Source organism: Pangasianodon hypophthalmus, chromosome 16 (genome assembly GCF_027358585.1).
Source record: "Pangasianodon hypophthalmus isolate fPanHyp1 chromosome 16, fPanHyp1.pri, whole genome shotgun sequence".
Taxonomy (NCBI): Eukaryota; Metazoa; Chordata; class Actinopteri; order Siluriformes; family Pangasiidae; genus Pangasianodon; species Pangasianodon hypophthalmus.
Genome location: NC_069725.1, coordinates 8579023 through 8599121, shown reverse-complemented (window position 1 = coordinate 8599121; position 20099 = coordinate 8579023). Strand labels below are relative to the sequence as shown.

Sequence of the window (20099 nt, the reverse complement as noted above, 5' to 3'; positions counted from 1 at the left end):
AACAGTAGTGCTTTGCAAGTGGATAGCAGGCAGGTAGGGGGAGAGAGAGAGAGAGAGAGAGAGAGAGGGAGAGAGAAGGAAGGAGATATGAGTATGCATACATGCGTTCGAGCGTGTGTGTGTGTGTGTGTGTGTGTGTGTGTGTGTAATTAAGTAAGTATCACTTAGGAGAAAGTTAGGTAGGGCATGCTCAAACTCAAATCTCCTGAACTTAACTCTCTCTGTCTCACAATTTTCATCTACTTATTTGTAAAAACCTGAAAACAAGAAAAACAAGGTCACCAAGCTGAGTTTCAATCTGAATATCACAGAGCCAAGGACATCCATAAGCAAACATCAGGAACGTGTCTATTTTGTAGACACTTGTGTGCTGTGGGTTTTCACTGCCATGCCACTTTATGTTGTGAGTGACAAATACCTGTACAGAGTATCAAAAGCAATACACGTGCATCTTTCTGCTAATACCTCGCTTGTCTTTGTTTAGCTCCAGTTTGAGTATGAGTGCAGCATGATGGCCGCTGTCCACGTTGCATACTTCAGAGCTCCAACATGTACTAACGCACTCTTCCTTCAGGCTGAAAAGCACAAGAACGCACTGCAATAGCAACAATCCAAAACGAAGCCTCAGCAGGAATCGGCAGAGAGAGAGAGACAGAGAGAGAGAGAGAGAGAGTGTGTCAAAGAGCCTTGGGCCACAGAAATTCTTTTTACTTTTGCTTTTTTTTTCTAAGGTGGAGTTGTGAGTTTGAGAAATCATTAACAGACCACCTGTCTGCTGCTGACTTCCAATAAATCGGATCAATTTTATTCCATTTCGCTTCATTTTCTTAATTCTGTATTAGTGCTTTCTTCAGGTCAAGGCTGTAAAAGGAATTCACCAGGGCAGATGACACGCAGCTTGACTAACTAAGATGAGCTGTTGTTTGATTTATTGATCTGGAATAGGAGAGCAGGAGATCACATGGGAGAGCACAAGACTAAAAAGTGAAACAAAAGCAGTGTGCGTCTCTCAAGGACGTGTTAACACGAGATTAACGTTCCAGTGCTACTGCCAACTGGCATCTGATCCCCGGCTCTGAAATACAGCGCTTAAACACTTAGTGTGAGACTCATCTCATTCAGCTCCCAAACTTGCTTGAACATATTTACCTCTATTGGCCCTTGCTCATTCCTGTAAATTAAGCACTGCTGAAAAAGATCTGCCAATCGTAGCTGTCACGTGCAAGCATAAGAACTGAGACAGAGTTAACATTCATCAATAATTTATTTGGGAAAAAAACTCGTGTGGATGCACATGAATGTTAATTTTATTACATAGAAGCAATCCATACACCAGTACAGGATGAACTCCAGCTGAACTCCATTTTTACACACTTTTGGGTACACTTTGTCCTTGGTACAAATATATATCATAGAAAAAACATCTCACTTTTCTTATATCAGGATCTTATCACAGTTTGATGAAGTGTAGGATGGAATGTAGTTGGTTGAAAGTCTCTACTCAAGCCTTGTTTTGGCATAATAGTTTTGAATTTTTTATTTTTTTTGGCATTACAAGTGCACCAGATGGAAACGTCTGAATGAAACAGGCATGCTCTCTCAGAAATGTGTACATACACAACCATCCAATGAAAACAGCTGAAAACACGCACTCACCAAAACATCACACAGTCCAAAACTTGTGCAAATCTTTTCTTTTTTTTTTTTTTTTGGAAGTCTGTTACTGTGTGCTGATTGTTGATGGGGTCCAGCCCTTGCTTTATAAGTGCACCCTCTCCTGGAGACCCTCAGACCCTGCAGACTCGCCTCAAGTTGCCAGGCGTGTCGCTTGCTTCAAGGAGCAGAACAGATGGAGGATGGACAGAAAAAGAGATAGAAAAAGGAAAAACAGGAAAAGAGTGGGAACATGTTAGGGTGAAACTAAGTTAATACCGATCAGATGTTTCTCCGCTCTTCAGACATTTTTTTCAATTTGCAAAGTGTGACACTGTAGTTCTGAGCACACGAGCACATATATAAGGAAGGAAGAATTCTGCAGAAAAACATTTCATTAGAACAAAAGTGCCATCCATCTTTAACAGCAATGGCTACTGACAAAAAAGAAATGCACGCTAAAGGAAAAATTCATCCAGAGCCGCTATCATATTAATATATTTATGTTACAATGAAAATCTTTTTTGGTTTAAACTTCATTCATTGTCAAGTAGGTCTATTTTCATTTTGTCTAACGGTTTCCAACATTACCCACAATGCTGTCTGATTGCCTGCTGAACGTGAGACTAGTGGGAATCCATCTATATCTAAAGAAAGCAATGCAGCAGTGCATTTATATGCTATTTTAATGTTAATCCCTCCATCAACTTCATAATGCTCGGCTAACTAGCCAAGCTGAATCTCTCATTAATCTGACACTGAATGTCATTGGAAAATGGTGACTTAGAAAAGTGCTTGAAAACTGACTCTTATCCCTTATGTTTGAGATCATTTATATTTTTCTCCTATTGTAAATGTGCTAGCAATGTCCACCTGTGACGTGAAGTGCTGACTTCTGACTGGAAATTAAAAAAAAAACAGAACTGTTAAACACATCACAAATATTTCAATAAAAACGTATTTAATGTGTTTCAGGATGGAGTTTTCCTTTAAGAAACATGTGAATGTATGGTCAGAACATAGCTCTGCCATAGGCACGAAATCTTGGAAAAATGCACTGTGACACTCTGGGAGAATCTAGTTTACATATGGGACTGAGAAATTGAGTTCATTCAGTGAAAGTGTTACAGGAAATGACCTCTCTAAATCTCTAAATAAACTGCTAACTATGTATATTTTCTTCCTGTCTATCCCAGAAGGCCTGTCTAAATGTATGTATATGTGATTAAACGCAGGTTTAAACTAAACAGTCCAGATTAATAAGTAAACAGGCATGGCTCCATTTCCATTTCCATGGTTAACTACATTTCAGACTCAGTGTGAGTGGAAAAAAATCTACAAAATATCTAGAAAACTGTTACTGGCTATTGTTGAATATTCTACAAAGAATTTATTAAGCTATAGGATTAATTAACTGCTTTAAGTTAATGAAGCTTGGCCAGTAAGTTTAATTTATTAGCAGGATATAATTTGATAACTAGAGGTGCATTCAGGACATCTTAAGTTTTCCCGTCTGAAAGAGGTGGCAAAAGTCCCAAAACAGATAAGAAACCTTCTCTCCTTCCAAAAGGAAACACTGTGTGTTTATTACCTTTCTGTCCTGTCCAAAAGATAACAAGTGAACTTTGTCCTCAATATTATTATTATTGCCTCTATAGTCTTAGCCATTCTGATTGGCTAACTCTAATATAAACATTTTCAGAGATACAGTATTTTGCTGTAACTGTTACGTAATTTGTGGTCTATTGTAATGAAGTAGAAACATTGTTACTGTACTTAGGTATATTTTGGGGAATATTTCACCTTAAGCATAAATGTTTCTGTTCAGTTTTATGTTACATTATGTTTGTTTACATTATCTATGTTTCTATATATGAGCTGATTCACTGGAACTTGGTAGATGCTTCACATAATATAAGAAAAAATCATGCTGTTATTTAACAAAGAAAATGGTATAATCGTTGATACAGTGAGGTTTTCTGTAAAGAGATGTGTATTTAACATTTATGGAAGGAGTCTCCAGTGCTGGTCCTTCGTAACAGCGGTAAAGCTATAACTTTAAGTTTTCCACCATTGGAAAGTCTACAAGACAGAGGACTTTGTACTTCCAAGTTTCTCTGTAACATGACAAGCTATGTTTTTTTTTTTTTTGTCTTAATAACTTTAAAAGAGAGAAAAAAAGAGAGACTGGTGAGGGAAATGGCTGATTAAAGCTGCTGTAACTGTTATGTCAGCTCCGGATTCAGACTTAGGCTCAAATTCCCAGAATTCACCACAGCATCACGACATGGCTGATCAGGACTCCATTTCCCATCACACCAAGTCAATTTCATGTTTAAGGTCACCTGCTTACTGATCACACATACCTAGACTCAGTCACACACACCTATATAGATTCAGACATAGTCTCGCTCCGAGTTAAGCCTTTGTATTTTGTACATGCAAGTAGCTCTTAGTCTTGTATCTGGTTTTGATATCTGGTTTTGATATCTGGTTCTTGTTTTGTCCTCTGAAAGTCTGCTTGCAAATCGTCACACCCACATCAGACAATAACATACTAAGGAACTAACAGGTAATAACTTGTTTCATGGATGTTCCACAATATTAAATGTAAATGTTAAAAATTAAAAGCGAAGTGTACCGTTACAGTAAGACCATATTATTTTTTCAATGCTTCATGATGTTGTGTTTCATTTTACAGTTTCTTCTAATACATTTACATCTAAGGTATTTTGTATCAAAATACATTACCCATCCCTGATCATAATACAGTTACCATGTTGTTGCAGTAATGACAACACAAAGCATGTTTTCAGCCCTATGAGTGACAGGCCAAAGGATGCCAGAAGACAGTGTGTCTCTAAACAGCTTATGATCATGTATTCCTTTTGAGACCAGTGCAGATGGTGTGTATGTGTATGGCCTGAGCCAGGTGTCTTTCTGTCACTCACCAACAGCGCCTCCTGGTTGTCAGCTAAAGCCTGCTTGGCCAGGTAGCGCTCCCGCTTTACCTTAAGCTCCAGAGATTCCGGTATATCCGGAACCATCCAGTCAATCAGGCGCAGCACAAAGAACACCACATGCTAAACATGAGCATCAGATTTTTAATTCATGAACAGCAATACAAAACCTGTAGTCTGTAGTGAATTTCTTTACTATAAACAAATAAAGTGAATTCAGAATTAGCAGGGGAGTACACGTCCTAAATTAGATTTAAAATATATGTATGTAAATATAGGGGAGGCCTGTTTCCACATTTGTTGACGGGTATACTGTAGTTTGAGCGGATTAGTCAGTGCTCACCTCAAATGCAATGATGAAGCCAAGTCTGACTGCGAGAAGTTCCCAGTACACTAGAGTGTACTTCCCATTTTCATCTCGAAAAGCCTTGTATCTGAGTCAACACACAAGCACAGTACGAACTCTTATAGATTATCAGCACTAGAGCTTAATTTTCAGGTGAAATAACTCAATAACTCCCTCTACTGGCAGAAAAGGTACAGTCATCACTGTCATCCTTAAGGTCCAAATGAAATTGAGTCTAATTTTATGGGAAGTAGGGGTGTGTGCAGGATTTTTTTTTTTTTTAATCTCACTCTCAACTGTGTCCGAAGGAATTCTGAACAATCCCACCCACTCTGGCAGTTATTATTATTATTAGTAGTAGTAGTAGTAGTTTTTCAATTATTTTACCATTTAAATATTATTATTATTTTAAATATTATTAATAAATAGTATTATTTGTTAAATATATTAGTTATTAATATTGTCATTACTATACATCATTGCTATTAATTATTATACACAGTATATCACAATTGTTCCACTCAATTTAATACACCTGAACTGCATCCAGCTGCTGTTTCTACCTCCACTGTAATGTAAATGTAACTGTAAATGTAACTGAGCCTACCATTTCTACTTAAGGTGTAATATTTCTATATTAGGTGCAATATTTGTATATAAGGATGGTAATTGTGCTGTGTTGTCTGTGATATGTGTGTTGAATGTATCGTGTTGTGACCAAACACCAAGAAAATTCCTAATACATATAAATGAGTTACTGTTTTTGCTTGCACCCGTCCCTGATATTTTCTGATGAACATAGTTGGTTCAATTTACCAGAATACAAATGAATGAAAGATGAATAAACAAAATCATTAAATGCACTACAGAGAACAAGGTGAGCACCCAGTTAAATGAGTATTTTCTTTGCCCTGCAAGCTTCATATCTGACCACCCATTCCCAACCATCCCTGGATGGGATACTCATCCATCACAGCACCATACAAACATTCACACACTCATTCATATATACAGCCATTATTATTATTATTATTATTATTATTATTATTATTATTATATTATAGCACTTACCTGCACTTGCCATGGCTAGAGTAGTTGTAGCTGGGTGGCGCGTACGCCAGTGTGAAGTTCACATAACCATTTAAGTCATTATCAAACTTATACTGGTACAGCAGCCGAGGCAGAAAATCAGATGTGAATGCAATCAGGAAAGCCTAGGAGACAAAGAGTCATCTTTAATGACCTGGCAACCGAGAAGCAATAAACAGGTAACCCAGCTGACAATAAGAACATGCCACAGTGAGAGACTGACACTCACATTCACAAGGACAGAAAGGTGGGAAAGGGCCTCAAGAATGATGAACCACACTCCGATTTTCTGCGTTCTCTCAGCCACGGGCCGCCGATATTCACACACAAACTTGTGCGCATCCAGTCTCACTTCGGCCCAGTTATTCAGCAGAGCAAAGAGTGGAGCAAGCGGGAACGCAGCCACAAAGATGGTGATAAAGCCAAACTGCAGCACTGTGAAAAATATTTACTAAATAAAAACTAATACAATCTCTCAATCAGCTCCTTAACAAATTAGCACCGCACATCACAAGGCACAGAGCCTGAAAATTTAAATTGCAATGAATGCACAGTGTGTCCTAAATAATTCGAAAATCAGTACTGTGTCTAAGCATCAGTAATCTCTTAGAGTCTTACCGATCTCAAGATACTCATCAAACAGGCCTTCACACTCTATCAGCTCGTAGTCCTCCTCCCAGCGCTGTGCCTTCCGGCCACTCTGAGCCTTCTTCACTGATGTCAGGGCCTTTTTCTGTCTCCACGCCTTTACTTTACTGTACACACACACACACACACACACACACACAGAGGTACAATTAGTGCAATTTTTACAGCCTTCTGATTCCTGTGAGACAACACTGACATCTTCTCAATCAACCCTATCTCTCAGTTAAACTGCTTGTTTCTCATCAGTCGCTTTTTATAAAAATGGGGCAGAGCTGAGAAGCTGAATTGCAAGTGTCGAATATTTCCACAATGACAAAAAAATGTATACAAAATGTACACAGAGGTGCCAACACTGCTAACAAGAGAGTCTTAGCATGCAGAGAGAAAGAACAGAATTTCACCACGGGGGATGAGATGGCAATTTTTTTCCCTGATGTGAGCTAAGCATAAAGCAGAATAGAGACAAATTTCCAGTGTGACAGCTACTTCAGCAGCTCTTCCATTTAATTTACCAACCAAAATTAACCACAGTCCAGCCCAATGACTTTCTACTGGCTCAAAAGATAGAGGCATGTCAAAGTTCACCATGATAAATACATCATGAAGTGAAAATAACTGCTAGCAGAGACAAATGTTCCTTTCTCATGTCATACATCCTTTCCCCTTCAGTGAATTGCCATTTCTGCATTTGGATTGACTGCTTTATCTGAAAAAGCAGAAAAGTGTAGTTTTCAGGTGGGTAGTGTATCTCCATAGCAATGGGTGATGGAGAGTAAAAACTGCATTCACGTACCAAAAATTTCAACTGCTATGGCTAAACCATATACGTTGGCAATTCTGTGTATGTAATTAATGTGCTATTAAAGTGATATTTGAAATTATTTGATTTTTATAGGCCTAGAAACACTTTTAAATATTACAGACTGCAGCTTTAAATAGAAACTATTCATGGAGATGCATGATGCATTATTAAAAAGAAAGTTGAAAGCTCTGCCTTAGCACAGGATATTCTTTTAACTTTGTTCTAAATCTTATCTTTTTGAAAATTGGAAAAATGTTGTGCCCTATTCATAACAAAGTCTGTTTTGGTCACTAATTTAGATCAAAATCAATCTCTCTCTCTCTCTCTCAAAAAAAACACAGATGCTCTCTCTCTCTCTCACACACACACGCGCACACACACTCACAGTATGTGAAAAGGTCACATTGCCGAGCTCAGCAGCAGTAAAGTTACTGCAGCTGGCAGAAAGCCACAATGCAACACTCTGCTCCATCCTCACACTGCTGACTCACTGACTTCAAAAATCAGCACAATTCATGGTGTGAATTCGATACTCAGATATTACTTATTATGTAATAATTATTACTAGAAACACTGATGGAGAACAGTGGATATGAAATATAACAGATAAGCAAATTGCACAAGATACAAAAATTCATTACGAAGGGAACAGAGATCAGATAGAACCAAGTTGTAAGGAACGTACGGTAGGACGAATTCTTGAATGTTGTTGATGAGCTGTTTCCCCATCATGATGATGAAGAGCTGCTCAGCCAGCTCGATCAGGCAGCCCCCTGGACCGCACTGCAACCCGCCCACACAAGAACAACAAACCACACATTTAACCACAATGCTCACAAATACCCTGAGCAAATGAGTTTTGAAGCAGATGTTATTAGCACTAATGTACACGTGTGGGAGAGAAATTGCAAGGATTCAAATCAGTGCACAGAACTCACATCCTCGTTCCTCATCCCAAATAAAGTGCCATAGTGACCAGGGTAACCGACGAATCTGTTTGGAGAATAGAATCAATAGGAAAGACAAAAAGGACCACTTAGAAAAACGCTAAATGCGAACTCATGGAGACAGATGAAGTACAGTGAGTGCAAAAGTTTGTATGTCCTTAGGTATGTGTTAGCTTTCACAGATGTTCCTTCATTATGACAAGTAACAAAAAATGTCTCATGTTATATGCTGGAGTGGAAAGTAATGAACTACATGTCCGTTTACATGTAACGTTACTTTTATTGAGTATAATTAAATCATAGTATTTTACATGAGGCTTTTAAAAATGAAATATTTAACTTTGTTAATTTATTTATAATCATTACAGAACGAAATATTCATTTAACCCTTGAAGAGTGTAAGCCACTTTGAAGACAGTATGTGGAAATTTTAAATAATTAAACATCAAGACCCAATCAAACTAAAGCAGTTTCCTGCTGAAAATCACTTCATATGCCAAATGCTTATTCAGCAGCAGCAATGCCGGAGACAGTGGAGACAGCTGAGCATCCCCGGCCCAACTGATCAGGTATCTTCATATTTAAATGCTTCAAAGGAAACAGAGTGAAATTATGTGTTCATCGTGAGTTCAAACCCATGGAAACTAGCTAGTCAGATCTTTTGATGTTTTACAGTATGAAAGCTCTGTATTAAACATTTATGTATTCAATTTAATATTTCACTTCGAAGTTTGATAGCGATTGTTTGTTAAATATATCTAAATATATGTAAGTGCTGCTAGAGCCTATAGGCAACGCTCAGAATAATGTGTAAGGGGTATCTTTGCTAGCTAGATGAATTAACATGAGCTAGCTAGCTAATGAACTTACCAAGCTACTGAAACCCCAACAGAATTTGGCTAAGTGAGCTAGCCCGCTAACATAACCTTTGTTTATACTGTATACTGTTGATAATGGAGATCGTGTTCATTTCAGCAAAGTTCTTTTAGTTACTTAACATAATTTTTCAAAAACGTATTCAGATATAGAACATTTTCTGATTAGTTGTGTAAATTACAGACATGTAAAAATGTAATTTTTAAAGTAATTACTCAAGACGTTTTCCACCAGATGTCTTATTTACTCTTATTTGTGTGATTTCCTTGATCACTACTTTTACTCAAGTGAATTATTACTACAGTAGTAGCACTTTTATCTCGTCAGAGCATTGTACGCTTTCTACCGCTCATGTTTTAAGATATTAAAAGTGAAAAACCTAAACTGCATTAGTTTAAATGTTATCCTATCTGAATGTTCCATAAGCCTAATAACTTGTAGCCCCAGCACTGGCCTTTATAACTGCCTTCAACCTCTTTTGTATCATTTCAACAGCATTTGAATCACTTGTAATATTCATCCCAATTGTAAAATTGTGGAATTCTATTTTTTTGTAAATATATTATAAATGTGGATTGTGAATTCTTCCTCTCAAGCATGTGGCGTGATTCCCAGCGTGACGAGCACTACTCCTGTTTGTTTTGTATTGACATCCCGTCATGCCCTTTTGTTTATGTTATGGCCATGTGCCTTTGTTTTGCTTTCTGTTCTATTCTGTCCTGTCATTGGTGTGTTACCTGATTGTGTCCGTAAGTTTCGTGTTAAGCCTGTAAGTAGTTTGCCTATTTATACCCTTCCATTTCATTGCCTCAGTGTGAAGTAGTACCACACATTCGTGGCGTTAAATCCCAACCTTGTTTTCCTAGTTTCTATGTTCCATTTATCCTGGTATTGAACCGTGAGTGCTATTACTATAAACAACACGTTGAGTATACACACTTGCCTCCTGCACATTAAGGGTAAATGGTACAGGTACATTTCCTTTTCTCCCATTCAATAACAATGAAACAGTGCAACTTTTGGCCTTATATGTAAATTAGCAGGTTTTTCAGATGCAAGAACTTGACCAGTGTTATGCAACTGTATAAAAATAACACTAATAAAAATATGCTACTTTAAAGCAAAAAAAAAGTTATTATCATACCTTCCTTTGAAGAAGGCCACATAAAAAGGGGAGGAGTAGAAGTTGACAAACTGGAAGATGAACACCTTAAACGTAAATGCGTCTTCATACTGTGTCTGTGTCCTGTGCATTTCTGTAAAAAATAAAATCTGATCTTCAGTGTTGAACATAATCTAATAAAACTGGACAGTAAAACAGCATCTGTACAACGAATATCTATAACAAATAATTGTCAATGTAATAACAACAATCTGATATAGTGCTGTCATAACTGCAAGCTATGACATAGATGTAAGCTGAAAGTGTGAAGAAGACTCAGTCTTAATGGCTTATTGATTTCCATTCTTAATCCAAACTGCATGAAGCATATTGTGCTGGTTTACAGACTCGAGAGTCAGCAGCAGAATGCGTACCCCATTTTGTGAGTCGCTCTGCTAGTGCTGTATACACCTGCCCCATCAGCAAGATCAGAGCCAGGTTCACCATGCTGCTGGAGATGTTGGCAATGTTCCCAGCCTAGAGGGAAATAGAGAGCAGATACACCGTTTAAGATAAGTTGCAGGCGGCAGTATTGATTGAAGCGATAACCCATACAGAGAGATGGATCGTAATTAACTATTTCGCTGAGTGCTTGCCTGAGTGCGCAGCATGGAACTCCCTGTCTCGTACATCATCACACTCACTATACTGCGGTAGATGATGACAGTCACTAGGAATATCATCACCACGCACAGCTGAGGGACAGAAGAGGCAATAATGAAAAAAAAAACCAAAGATACAGACAAATCTTTAACAAGTCTGGGAGGAAATTGCTTCCCTTTAAGCCCCAGGCTCACCATTATGATGATGACCATTGATCCGGTGAACATACGGGAGAGCCGGGCTTTTTCTGGGAAGTAAGGCTCCTTCACTCCAGTCACAGGGTTCTCCTCCATTGCAGGGGCCGTGGCGGCAAACTCAGGCCGTGGAGGCTCCTAAAAAAATCCAGATATTTATAAAATAATAGTAATAATAATCTGCTACAGTGCTCTAATCACTCTATGCAGGATTCTATGCTGCACCTCCTCTTCATGAAAGTCCATGCAGTCCCAGTGATGAGCCAGAGTAGCGTTCTTGCGTTTCCAGTACTCCAGGAAAGTGATGGCCCAGAAGGACATGAACACGCTAAAGAACACCGTGCCAGGATGGTCAAACAGATAACCCACCTAAAAATGGGAAATTACAATTATAATACGCATCACTGACACACCATGAAAAACTTTAGAGTAAACTACAGTGGTTTACAGAAAGCTTTAGGCTGTGCACCTTAGCCATGGGGCAAATGTCAGACATATTCCAGGGTTTGCAGGTTTCACAGAGAGGGCACATAAGGTAGCGGCCACCACTTTCACAGATTTCTTTCCTATGCATAACATAAAGAATACAAAGAAATACTTTACTTAAAAGCAGTGCATCAAGACTCTTCTCTGTTCTGACACCTAGGTGGTGGAATGAACTTCCTCTAGATGTCTGAACAGCTGAGTCACTGTCTTCAAAAGACATCTAAAGACCTACCTCTTCCTGAAGTACTTAAAATTAGCACTTTAATTTAAAAAAATTGTGTTTTCTGTGTGCTTTTCTTACTATATTCCTTCCCCAAAGGAGTTTTTAGACTGATGGTGTTCTTTGTCTGTGATCTAGTGAACCAGTATCAGGACATATTTTTTTATAGAGATTTCAAAGCACTTCTGTAAGTCTATCTGGATAAGATCGTCTGCCAAATGCTGTAAATGTATCTGTAAATGCTGTAAATGGTCGTAACGATATATTACACTCAAACTTCATGACAAACAAGGTTCATAAGGGTACATGACACCATGGACTGCTCTTGGCAACACACAGAAACATACGTAAACATAAAGGCTTATTCCAACAGGCCTCAGCTGTCTTACCAAAGATATTAATGTATTAACAGTTGTTAATATTAATGTTGACTAAGTCCAGTGATGACAACTCAATTTGAGGTTCTTTGTAGCTATGTCGGAGTCACATAATGGCCATAACTCTGTTATTACAGTTTTAAGACATGCTCATAGGCTGTGATAAATAGTAAAAATGTTATAGATAGTAACCTCACTTGGCAAGCCACGTTATTTTATTGTTATGTGATTCTGACATACAAAAAGTAAACTGAGATACAGCACTACTCACAAAGCTACATAAATTTGTTGGATGATTGTCACTTGACTACTCAGGTGTAATGTGACCTTGACATCACATGCAAAACTAGTCTTTCCGTCTTGACAGCTGATGTCTATTGAAATAAGCATTTTTGTTTGTTTGTTTGTTGCTGCCTCACAGTTCCCGGGTCCCTGATTTGATCCTGAGCTTGGGTTACTGTCTGTATGGACTTTCACATGTTCTCCTCATGTCTGTACAGGCATCCAATGGGTTCTTCATTTCCCCCATCTCCAAAAAACATCCCAGCATGTGAATTGGCTTTGCTAAATTTCTCCTGAATGGGGTTCCTTTCAGGTTGTAATCCTGCCAGTGTTCACAGGATAGGCACTGAATGAATGGATGAATGAATTAATGAATGAATGAATGAATGAATGAATTACCTAAACTCTCCACTGCTACCTCGCTTTAGATGACAATAAAGACTTTGCTAGCAATATATAAATTTATATTTTGGACTGTTAAAACCCCTCTTATGAGAGGAAGAGAGAAAAAAGATGGAAAGAAAAGCAAAAGAAAGAAAAAAGCAGAATACAATTATAAATAAAAAACTAAAAAAGGAGAGGAAATAGAAATAAAAATATCATGCATATGTACACGTGCCCATCAACAAATAAAAAACAAAATATAAATTGACAACAAAATAGGAATGAATACATGGGAATGAATGTAAAGGTTTATTTATGTTTATACCTGTTGTCATAAGGGCTTATATAGGTGTAATAAAGCCCTATGAACTACCTCCCTCCCTCCTTATGTAAATTGTTACCGAACAGAATAAGTCTGTAAGAGGACATGAGAAAAGGAAGCAATAAAAGTAATAAAATTCTGCAGCCAAAATAATTTGGATGAGGGTGCAGTGTCACAGCGATTGCCTAAGCTGCTTTCACACAATCTGACAATGACTTGAGATATTAAGAGCTAATAAGGCAGTATATGAGCTGTTCTGAAAATGACATAAGTGTCTTATCGCTTGATAGAGTACATTAGTTTTATCTGTGGATCAATAGCACTTATACGGTGAACATATGACATACTGCATCAGTGACTACGCAGAAGTGCATTGCTTCCTGTCTTTGCAGTTTAGTGCTTTTGCTGCAAACACCCCCATCCCAGCAGCCGCTTTTAAAGCACCTTTGGTCAACGGTTTCCATGGAAACAGATTAAAGGCAAAAAAGACATACGCTGACAGTACAATGTTTGCTGCAGTAGCCTGCGGAACAGAAGGAAACAGTTTGATCGAGTTTCAGAAAAGTTTTGCAGGAGCATTGCATTTGTGTAAGATACTGACGCTGGGGTGTTGGATCCCATAGTCATGATGCCTGAGACAAAAACAAGGGTCCCGACTATAGCTGCAGGAAGGAGCCACACTGTGTAAAAGCCTGTATAGACCAAACAGAACATTTGTATGATGTAATTGAAGAATTATTTGTTTGCTATAAATATTACCATCATAATCTCATACACCAAATGAGAAGTGTCTGCTCACCAAGCCATGCAAAATAAAGGGCTATTTTTTCCCCGAAGTATTCTCGTATATGATCCAATGGCTGGTACTTGTACCATTTGGACCAGCGAGCCCAGTAGTGATATAGGACCTGCCTCCTGTTTAACTGATCAGGAGAGATCTCATATCCTGGTAGCTCAAAGGGACCCTGAGAATAGAAAAGGAAGCACTTTATTTTTTTTTAGTACAGAATGTTATTTGTATTTTGTAGTTAGGAAGTGATGATTACAAGTAATTTCTAGGACATTCCTTAAAAATGTATGAAATAACTTATGTGGGGAAAAAAACTTAGGTATATGGCAGTATTGATGCTAAGATAACATAATAATGTTAGTATGTATGAGAGAGGCTCCAACCCCTTTCATCACTGAGTGATTGAATTTTTGGTGTTTATTTTTATTTTTAGTAACAATCTTTCTCTTTTTTCATAACAGTGTTACATACTACCAAACCTCAGTAAAGATCTCACTGTAAACTGTAGGTTTGCACAGCCAACAAATGTGCAGTAATGCCTGTGATATTATGTAATATGTAATAATTATGTAATTATTCAACATAAATCAAGCAACAACTTGAAAGTAAATAGTTGTCCAAATACCTTCAGGTTCTGCCTTACCCCTGGTATATATTCACATTAATTGTAATTGTATAATTTACCTATTAATTACTAAGAATTTAATGTATTGAAAAAAAGTGCTACCAAGAAAACCTTTCCAGACGAACAGCATGATTACAAAAGAGACCATAAATAAGGTACATAGCTACAGCTCATACAGTTGTCCAAATATGGCTCTTAGCATCACTACCTTATGCCTGGTATTTTTTCCCATTAGGTGTAATTACTGTGTATGTAACTATTCATTAATAAGCACTCACTGTAATTTAAAATAAAGTGAACAAGAACATTACATGTACAGTAGATAAAATACATCACTATGGCAGATCATGTGACATGCTGATCTCTTACGTCATGTAGCGGGAATGCTGCTTTGAAGGCACCTTCATTTAACAGTCGAGCCACTCCAACCTCAGCTCGCTTCCTTTTGCCATATACTGTCCTTGCTAAGATCTCATACACCTGCACAGGTCATTACATCCTAATACATGTTATGCTGAAAATGAGTTATACCACAAGATTCAACAATATTATTTTCATGGATGGGTACAACTAATAGGCCTGAACTCTGTTTTAGTGAGTTTGTTCTGGAATAGAAGAGCTCTTTAACCCTATATAAAAGGCCATACTGAGACACTAGTAAGTAAGTACCAGTATGTAATGGGGGTGTAAACCTCAGGCTTACACATGATACAATACGATATGATTCAATATTTGGCGATACCACTGAATCTGGTACGATACGATATGATTTATTAGCCTCCGATCAATATGTTACCAACTTTGTTCAGAATCTGTGGTAGGCCTGCCATTAAAACATGCATGATGATGTACAGAAGGACTATTTTAAATATCAGAGTTATGGGCAAATCACCTTCCTAGCCTATTCAATTATTTACACATCAGTTTAAATATAGGAATTACTTTTTGCATACCAGTTGTCTGTCCTTTTTCAATAATAATCAATTTATATTCAATTATAATCAATAATATTAGATTTAAGATAGTTGCCTTAATTTCTATTGTTGCCTTTTAAATCAAAGTATCAATCCAAAACACCTGATCATTACACCCCTAGTATATAATAGGTTATAGCGCAGCACTGTTAAATTCTCGATTCTGATTGGTCAGATGGTGTTTAGTAATTCTCTATAACAGCAGCTCAGACAGTAGTTTTGGCTGCAAGGCAAACCACAGGTTTATATTAATGCACTCGTGAAATACATTATCATTTCTATAGTAACAAATTACACGGGGACTTATGTGGTAGACACTCAACATGAACTGATTACAATGTGTGTAATTGTTGAATGTTATGGGCTCCAGTGTCATTGTTTGGTAACAGTTAGAGGTAAATATGTTCTTTTATGTTTTCCAACACAGGAAGACTTAAAATGGAGGGCTTTGCGGTTTCTCTGTAACAAGAAGTCTGCTTCTTTTTTTTTGTCTTATTAAATGCATCTATAAATAGACAAAATGTTATATGTAACTAGAAATATAAAAAGCATAAAAAAGGATAAAAAAGTATGATGTAATTCTTTAATAAATAAAGCAAATTGCTGTGGTGTAAGAGGAATAATACACTTTGGGATGTACTATTATTGGAAAACAATCAACTTTGTGTTGGTAATGGTCCTCCACTTCGATCACCCTGTCTTGGATTATTTTCCTATGACAGCACACTCATTATTTAGTACATAATAAAATAATTATAAGATTATAAGCACAATAAAATCATATCAAGAGCCAAAATAAAAGACAAACATTTAATATCAGCACACATTTTTAATCTAGCCAATGATCAAAAAACATTTAGAATGTGCACTCACGATACGATGTCTCTGTGTGTTGGTGAAATAATTCTCATGATCCTCACAGCCCAGAAACCTTGAAAATAAGAAATAACATCAGCCACAGCTACAAATTTAAAAAAAAAAAAAAAAAACAGATACACACACGAACAAAAATGGCTCAACCAGCAAGTCCTCACTTTTCCATCTTGGACCTGCGGAAGGCACATGTGTAGTAGTCCACTGGCCTGTTAGGCACGGAGTCTGCCATGATGTTTGGCACCCAGAGTTTTTGGAGAACCCGGGCTGAGGTGTTAAAATCTGGATGCGGCTGTGCCTGTAGGGGAAAAAATGATGTCGAATCCATGCTTCATAACTGTTTCCAATGACATTTATATCTGTGACCTTCAGGCTGCTATAGAGATTCTGCACAACTGGTTCGTAATAGAAAAAGGGAGAATAAATTAGAAAAGGCAGCAGGAATAGCTGACCTGTAGCGGTGCTCTAAGGCATAATTCTTCAGCATAGTACACCAACACCTCCCAGGGAGCACTGAGCTTCAAATAATGTACTGTCTTTTTTACACTGGATGATTCCTCCTGGTAATAGAAACAGGACCAAAACACATAATTCAATCAAGTCCCATCATATTACTGTAGGTCTGTAATGCAGGTTCAAAAGAAAACATTATGAAAAGTTGGACCTTTTCTAAAAGAAGACCAGCACTCTGTAGATTCTGAATGAACTTGTCCCTCAATCTGGCAAGCTGTGCTTTCCTCTTCTCAGATCTGCTCTCCTCTTGGATCACCTGCTCCTCATCCTCCTGGGGGTCTCCTGGGCCTTCACATTGAGCTCTCCGCTTCCTGCGTGACTTCACTTCCCACACCAGCACAAAATCTGAGACATACACACAGCAAGAGTTCATAAAAGGAAAAAGTGCTTTCAGCTTTCATTTCCTTTATTTACACCTAGACTCGTTAATTAACTTAGAACATGTCACCTTTAGTGTCAGAACACTCAACTTTTCGGTGAGCAAAAGTATTGGAACAGATAGTCTTAAAGTAAATAACACTGAATATTTGGTTGCATATCCCTGGCATGCAATAACTGCATCAAGCCAGTGACCCACTGACATCACTAAGCTGTTCTCCTTTTTGCTTTTCCAGGCTTGTACTGCAGCTTCTTTCAGGTGTTTTTTGTTTTGGAGGGTTTCTCTCTTCAGTTTCCTCTTCAGGAAATGAAATGCATGCTTAATTGCATAAAGGTCTGGTGATTGACTTGTTCAGTCTAAAACCTTCCACTTTTTTACCCTTTGTTGTGTTGGCAGTGTGTCCTGGAGCATTGTTTTGCAGCATGATGAAGTTCCTCCCACATAGATTGGATGCATTTCTCTGTAAATTGGCAGATTTAATGTTTCTGTAGACTTCTGAATTCATTCTGCTGTTACCATCATGAGTTTTATCATCAATAAAGATTAGTGAGCCTGTTCCAGAAGCAGGCATGCAAGCCCAAGCCAAGACACTACCTCCACCGTGCTTGACCGATGAGCATGTATGTTTCGGATCATGTGCAGATCCTTCCTTTCTCCATATTTTGACCTTTCCATCACTTTGGTAGAGGTTAATCTTGATCCAGATCTTTTGTGGCTCATCTCTGTATTTCTTTGTGAATTCCAATCTGGCTTTCCAATTCTTACTTCTAATGGGGGATTACAGTGTGATACCTTCACCTGTGATGTCAAACTGTGATGTCACTGGATTTTTATTCACAGCGCTTAATAACGTTTTTGTCATCAAATGTTGTTTTTTTTTCCTTGGCCAGTGTGTTTGATGTCTGGTTCTTAGTACACTAGTGGTTTCTTTCTTTTTCAGGACATTCCAGATTCTTGTATTGGGTATGCCCAATGCTTGTGCAATGGCTGGGATTGATCTTCCCTCTTTTCTCAGCTTCAAAATGGCTTCTCCTATAGACAGCTCTCTGGTCTTCATGTTGTTTTATCCTTTTTAAAACAAATGCAGTCTTCACAGGTGAAAGCCAGGGCTCGAACCAAGAGTAGACATTCAGAGCTATTAATTGTTTAAACAATCAATCAAACAGGGCACACCTGGGCAACAAGAAAGACCTGTCAGTCACATGTTCCAATATTTTTGATCACTTGAAAAATGCGTGGGATCAAACAAAAAGTGCCATGTTCTAAGTTTAACACAGTTAGATGTAATTATCAGGAAATAAAAGCTGAAATACTGATCTGTTGTCTCACAATCATCTTTTGATTTCAAACCCAAATGTCTTCTGTGTATACCAAAAAAAAAAAAAGAACTGGCTGAACATTGAACATTACATAATGTATCGTTAAGGTTGATGACATTCGTATCTATTGGATTACTGCAAATAAATAAACACATGACTGCAGTATCACGTTTACCTATTTTAGTTCGGCCATCTCTGAAGTAGTTGCCCGGAGGCCGAGCTGGTGGAGTGGCTGTCTTCTCACACTGAACATAGATAGGATCATCTTTGTCATCCACAGCAGCATTCAGCTGGTTTCATGTAACAGGCAGAGATGATGAATGAGCTCGATGATAACATGGTTGTGTAATCAGAATACATTTCTCATTAATGATCCTGAAGGGACTAAGGTGCTAGAAAGATGTTAATATAAAGCTTCTGTCTCGCAAAACCTCCTGAGCGACTCATTCAAGCGTGAGTTTTGAGAACACAGGAGATAATTAAGCAAACCACGTGACAAACATCAGTGGCAGGAGATGGGAGGATAAGTGTTGAAGAATATCTACTTCAAGAGATTCTAATAACCTGTACTGGCTGTAGTAATTAGACAGAGCCTTTAGCAAGAAGACTGAATTACTCCACATTGATCACACTCATTGTTTTAATGCAGTCCATAGATTAAGAACTTTAAACAATGTAAAAATGATTAATAAAAGACACTTACATATCGAGGAGGAATGAAGCCTCCATTCTCCAAGCTTCCATAACACTCAGCGCCGTACGATTCTCCAGTGTGTTCCAGATCCAGCAGAACCTCGCGGTCCTTGGACAGCTCCGAGCCCTTCTTCCTGAGCATCAAGTACGTCAAACTCAGTGGATCAGTACCAGAGATGCAGGAACTCTGAAGCTCAGTGGGCACCAAACACTACAAACGCACATACACACCAACTATAGTAGTTTATGGTGCCACTCACATATTCCAGAGTAGGCACTTCTACATAAATCAGTTCACTGAATTATGTTGGAAATCAAATTATTGATGCATTCCTTTACGGGAAGAGATAAGCAGACTGCAGAGGAGAAAGCACACTAAGTGCGTTCAGTGAAAGAGGTAAGAAGAAGGAGAAGAGGAGGAGGAGAGAGAGAGTCTGCAGCAGGCTCTCCCATTCACTGCATCCCTCTGTCTCTGTAGCACTCCAGAGAGAGAGAGAGAGAGAGACAAAAGCAATGAACTACCGTAACTCTTCTAGAATCCGAGCAGCATGTCTTCTTATTAACAGGGAGTATAAAATGTCA

At 38.0% G+C, this 20099-nt stretch overlaps 1 protein-coding gene across 1 annotated transcript; it reads right to left on the bottom strand.

Annotated features, from left to right (window-relative positions):
- Positions 1-1266: 1266 nt before the first annotated feature.
- Positions 1267-19994, bottom strand: ano11 (anoctamin 11). The gene is made up of 23 exons (XM_026920299.3): positions 19528-19994; positions 19000-19114; positions 17278-17471; positions 17066-17173; positions 16775-16911; positions 16614-16671; positions 15136-15246; positions 14151-14316; positions 13953-14043; positions 11750-11846; positions 11506-11649; positions 11281-11418; positions 11080-11178; positions 10858-10960; positions 10466-10577; positions 8437-8491; positions 8184-8281; positions 6667-6803; positions 6278-6483; positions 6031-6173; positions 4957-5047; positions 4605-4736; positions 1267-1831 (listed from the first exon to the last, which is right to left on the bottom strand). The coding sequence occupies exons 1-23, from the start codon at positions 19657-19659 to the stop codon at positions 1808-1810; spliced, it is 2691 nt and encodes an 896-aa protein (XP_026776100.3). The 5' UTR covers positions 19660-19994; the 3' UTR covers positions 1267-1807.
- Between the last annotated feature and the right edge of the window lie 105 nt (positions 19995-20099).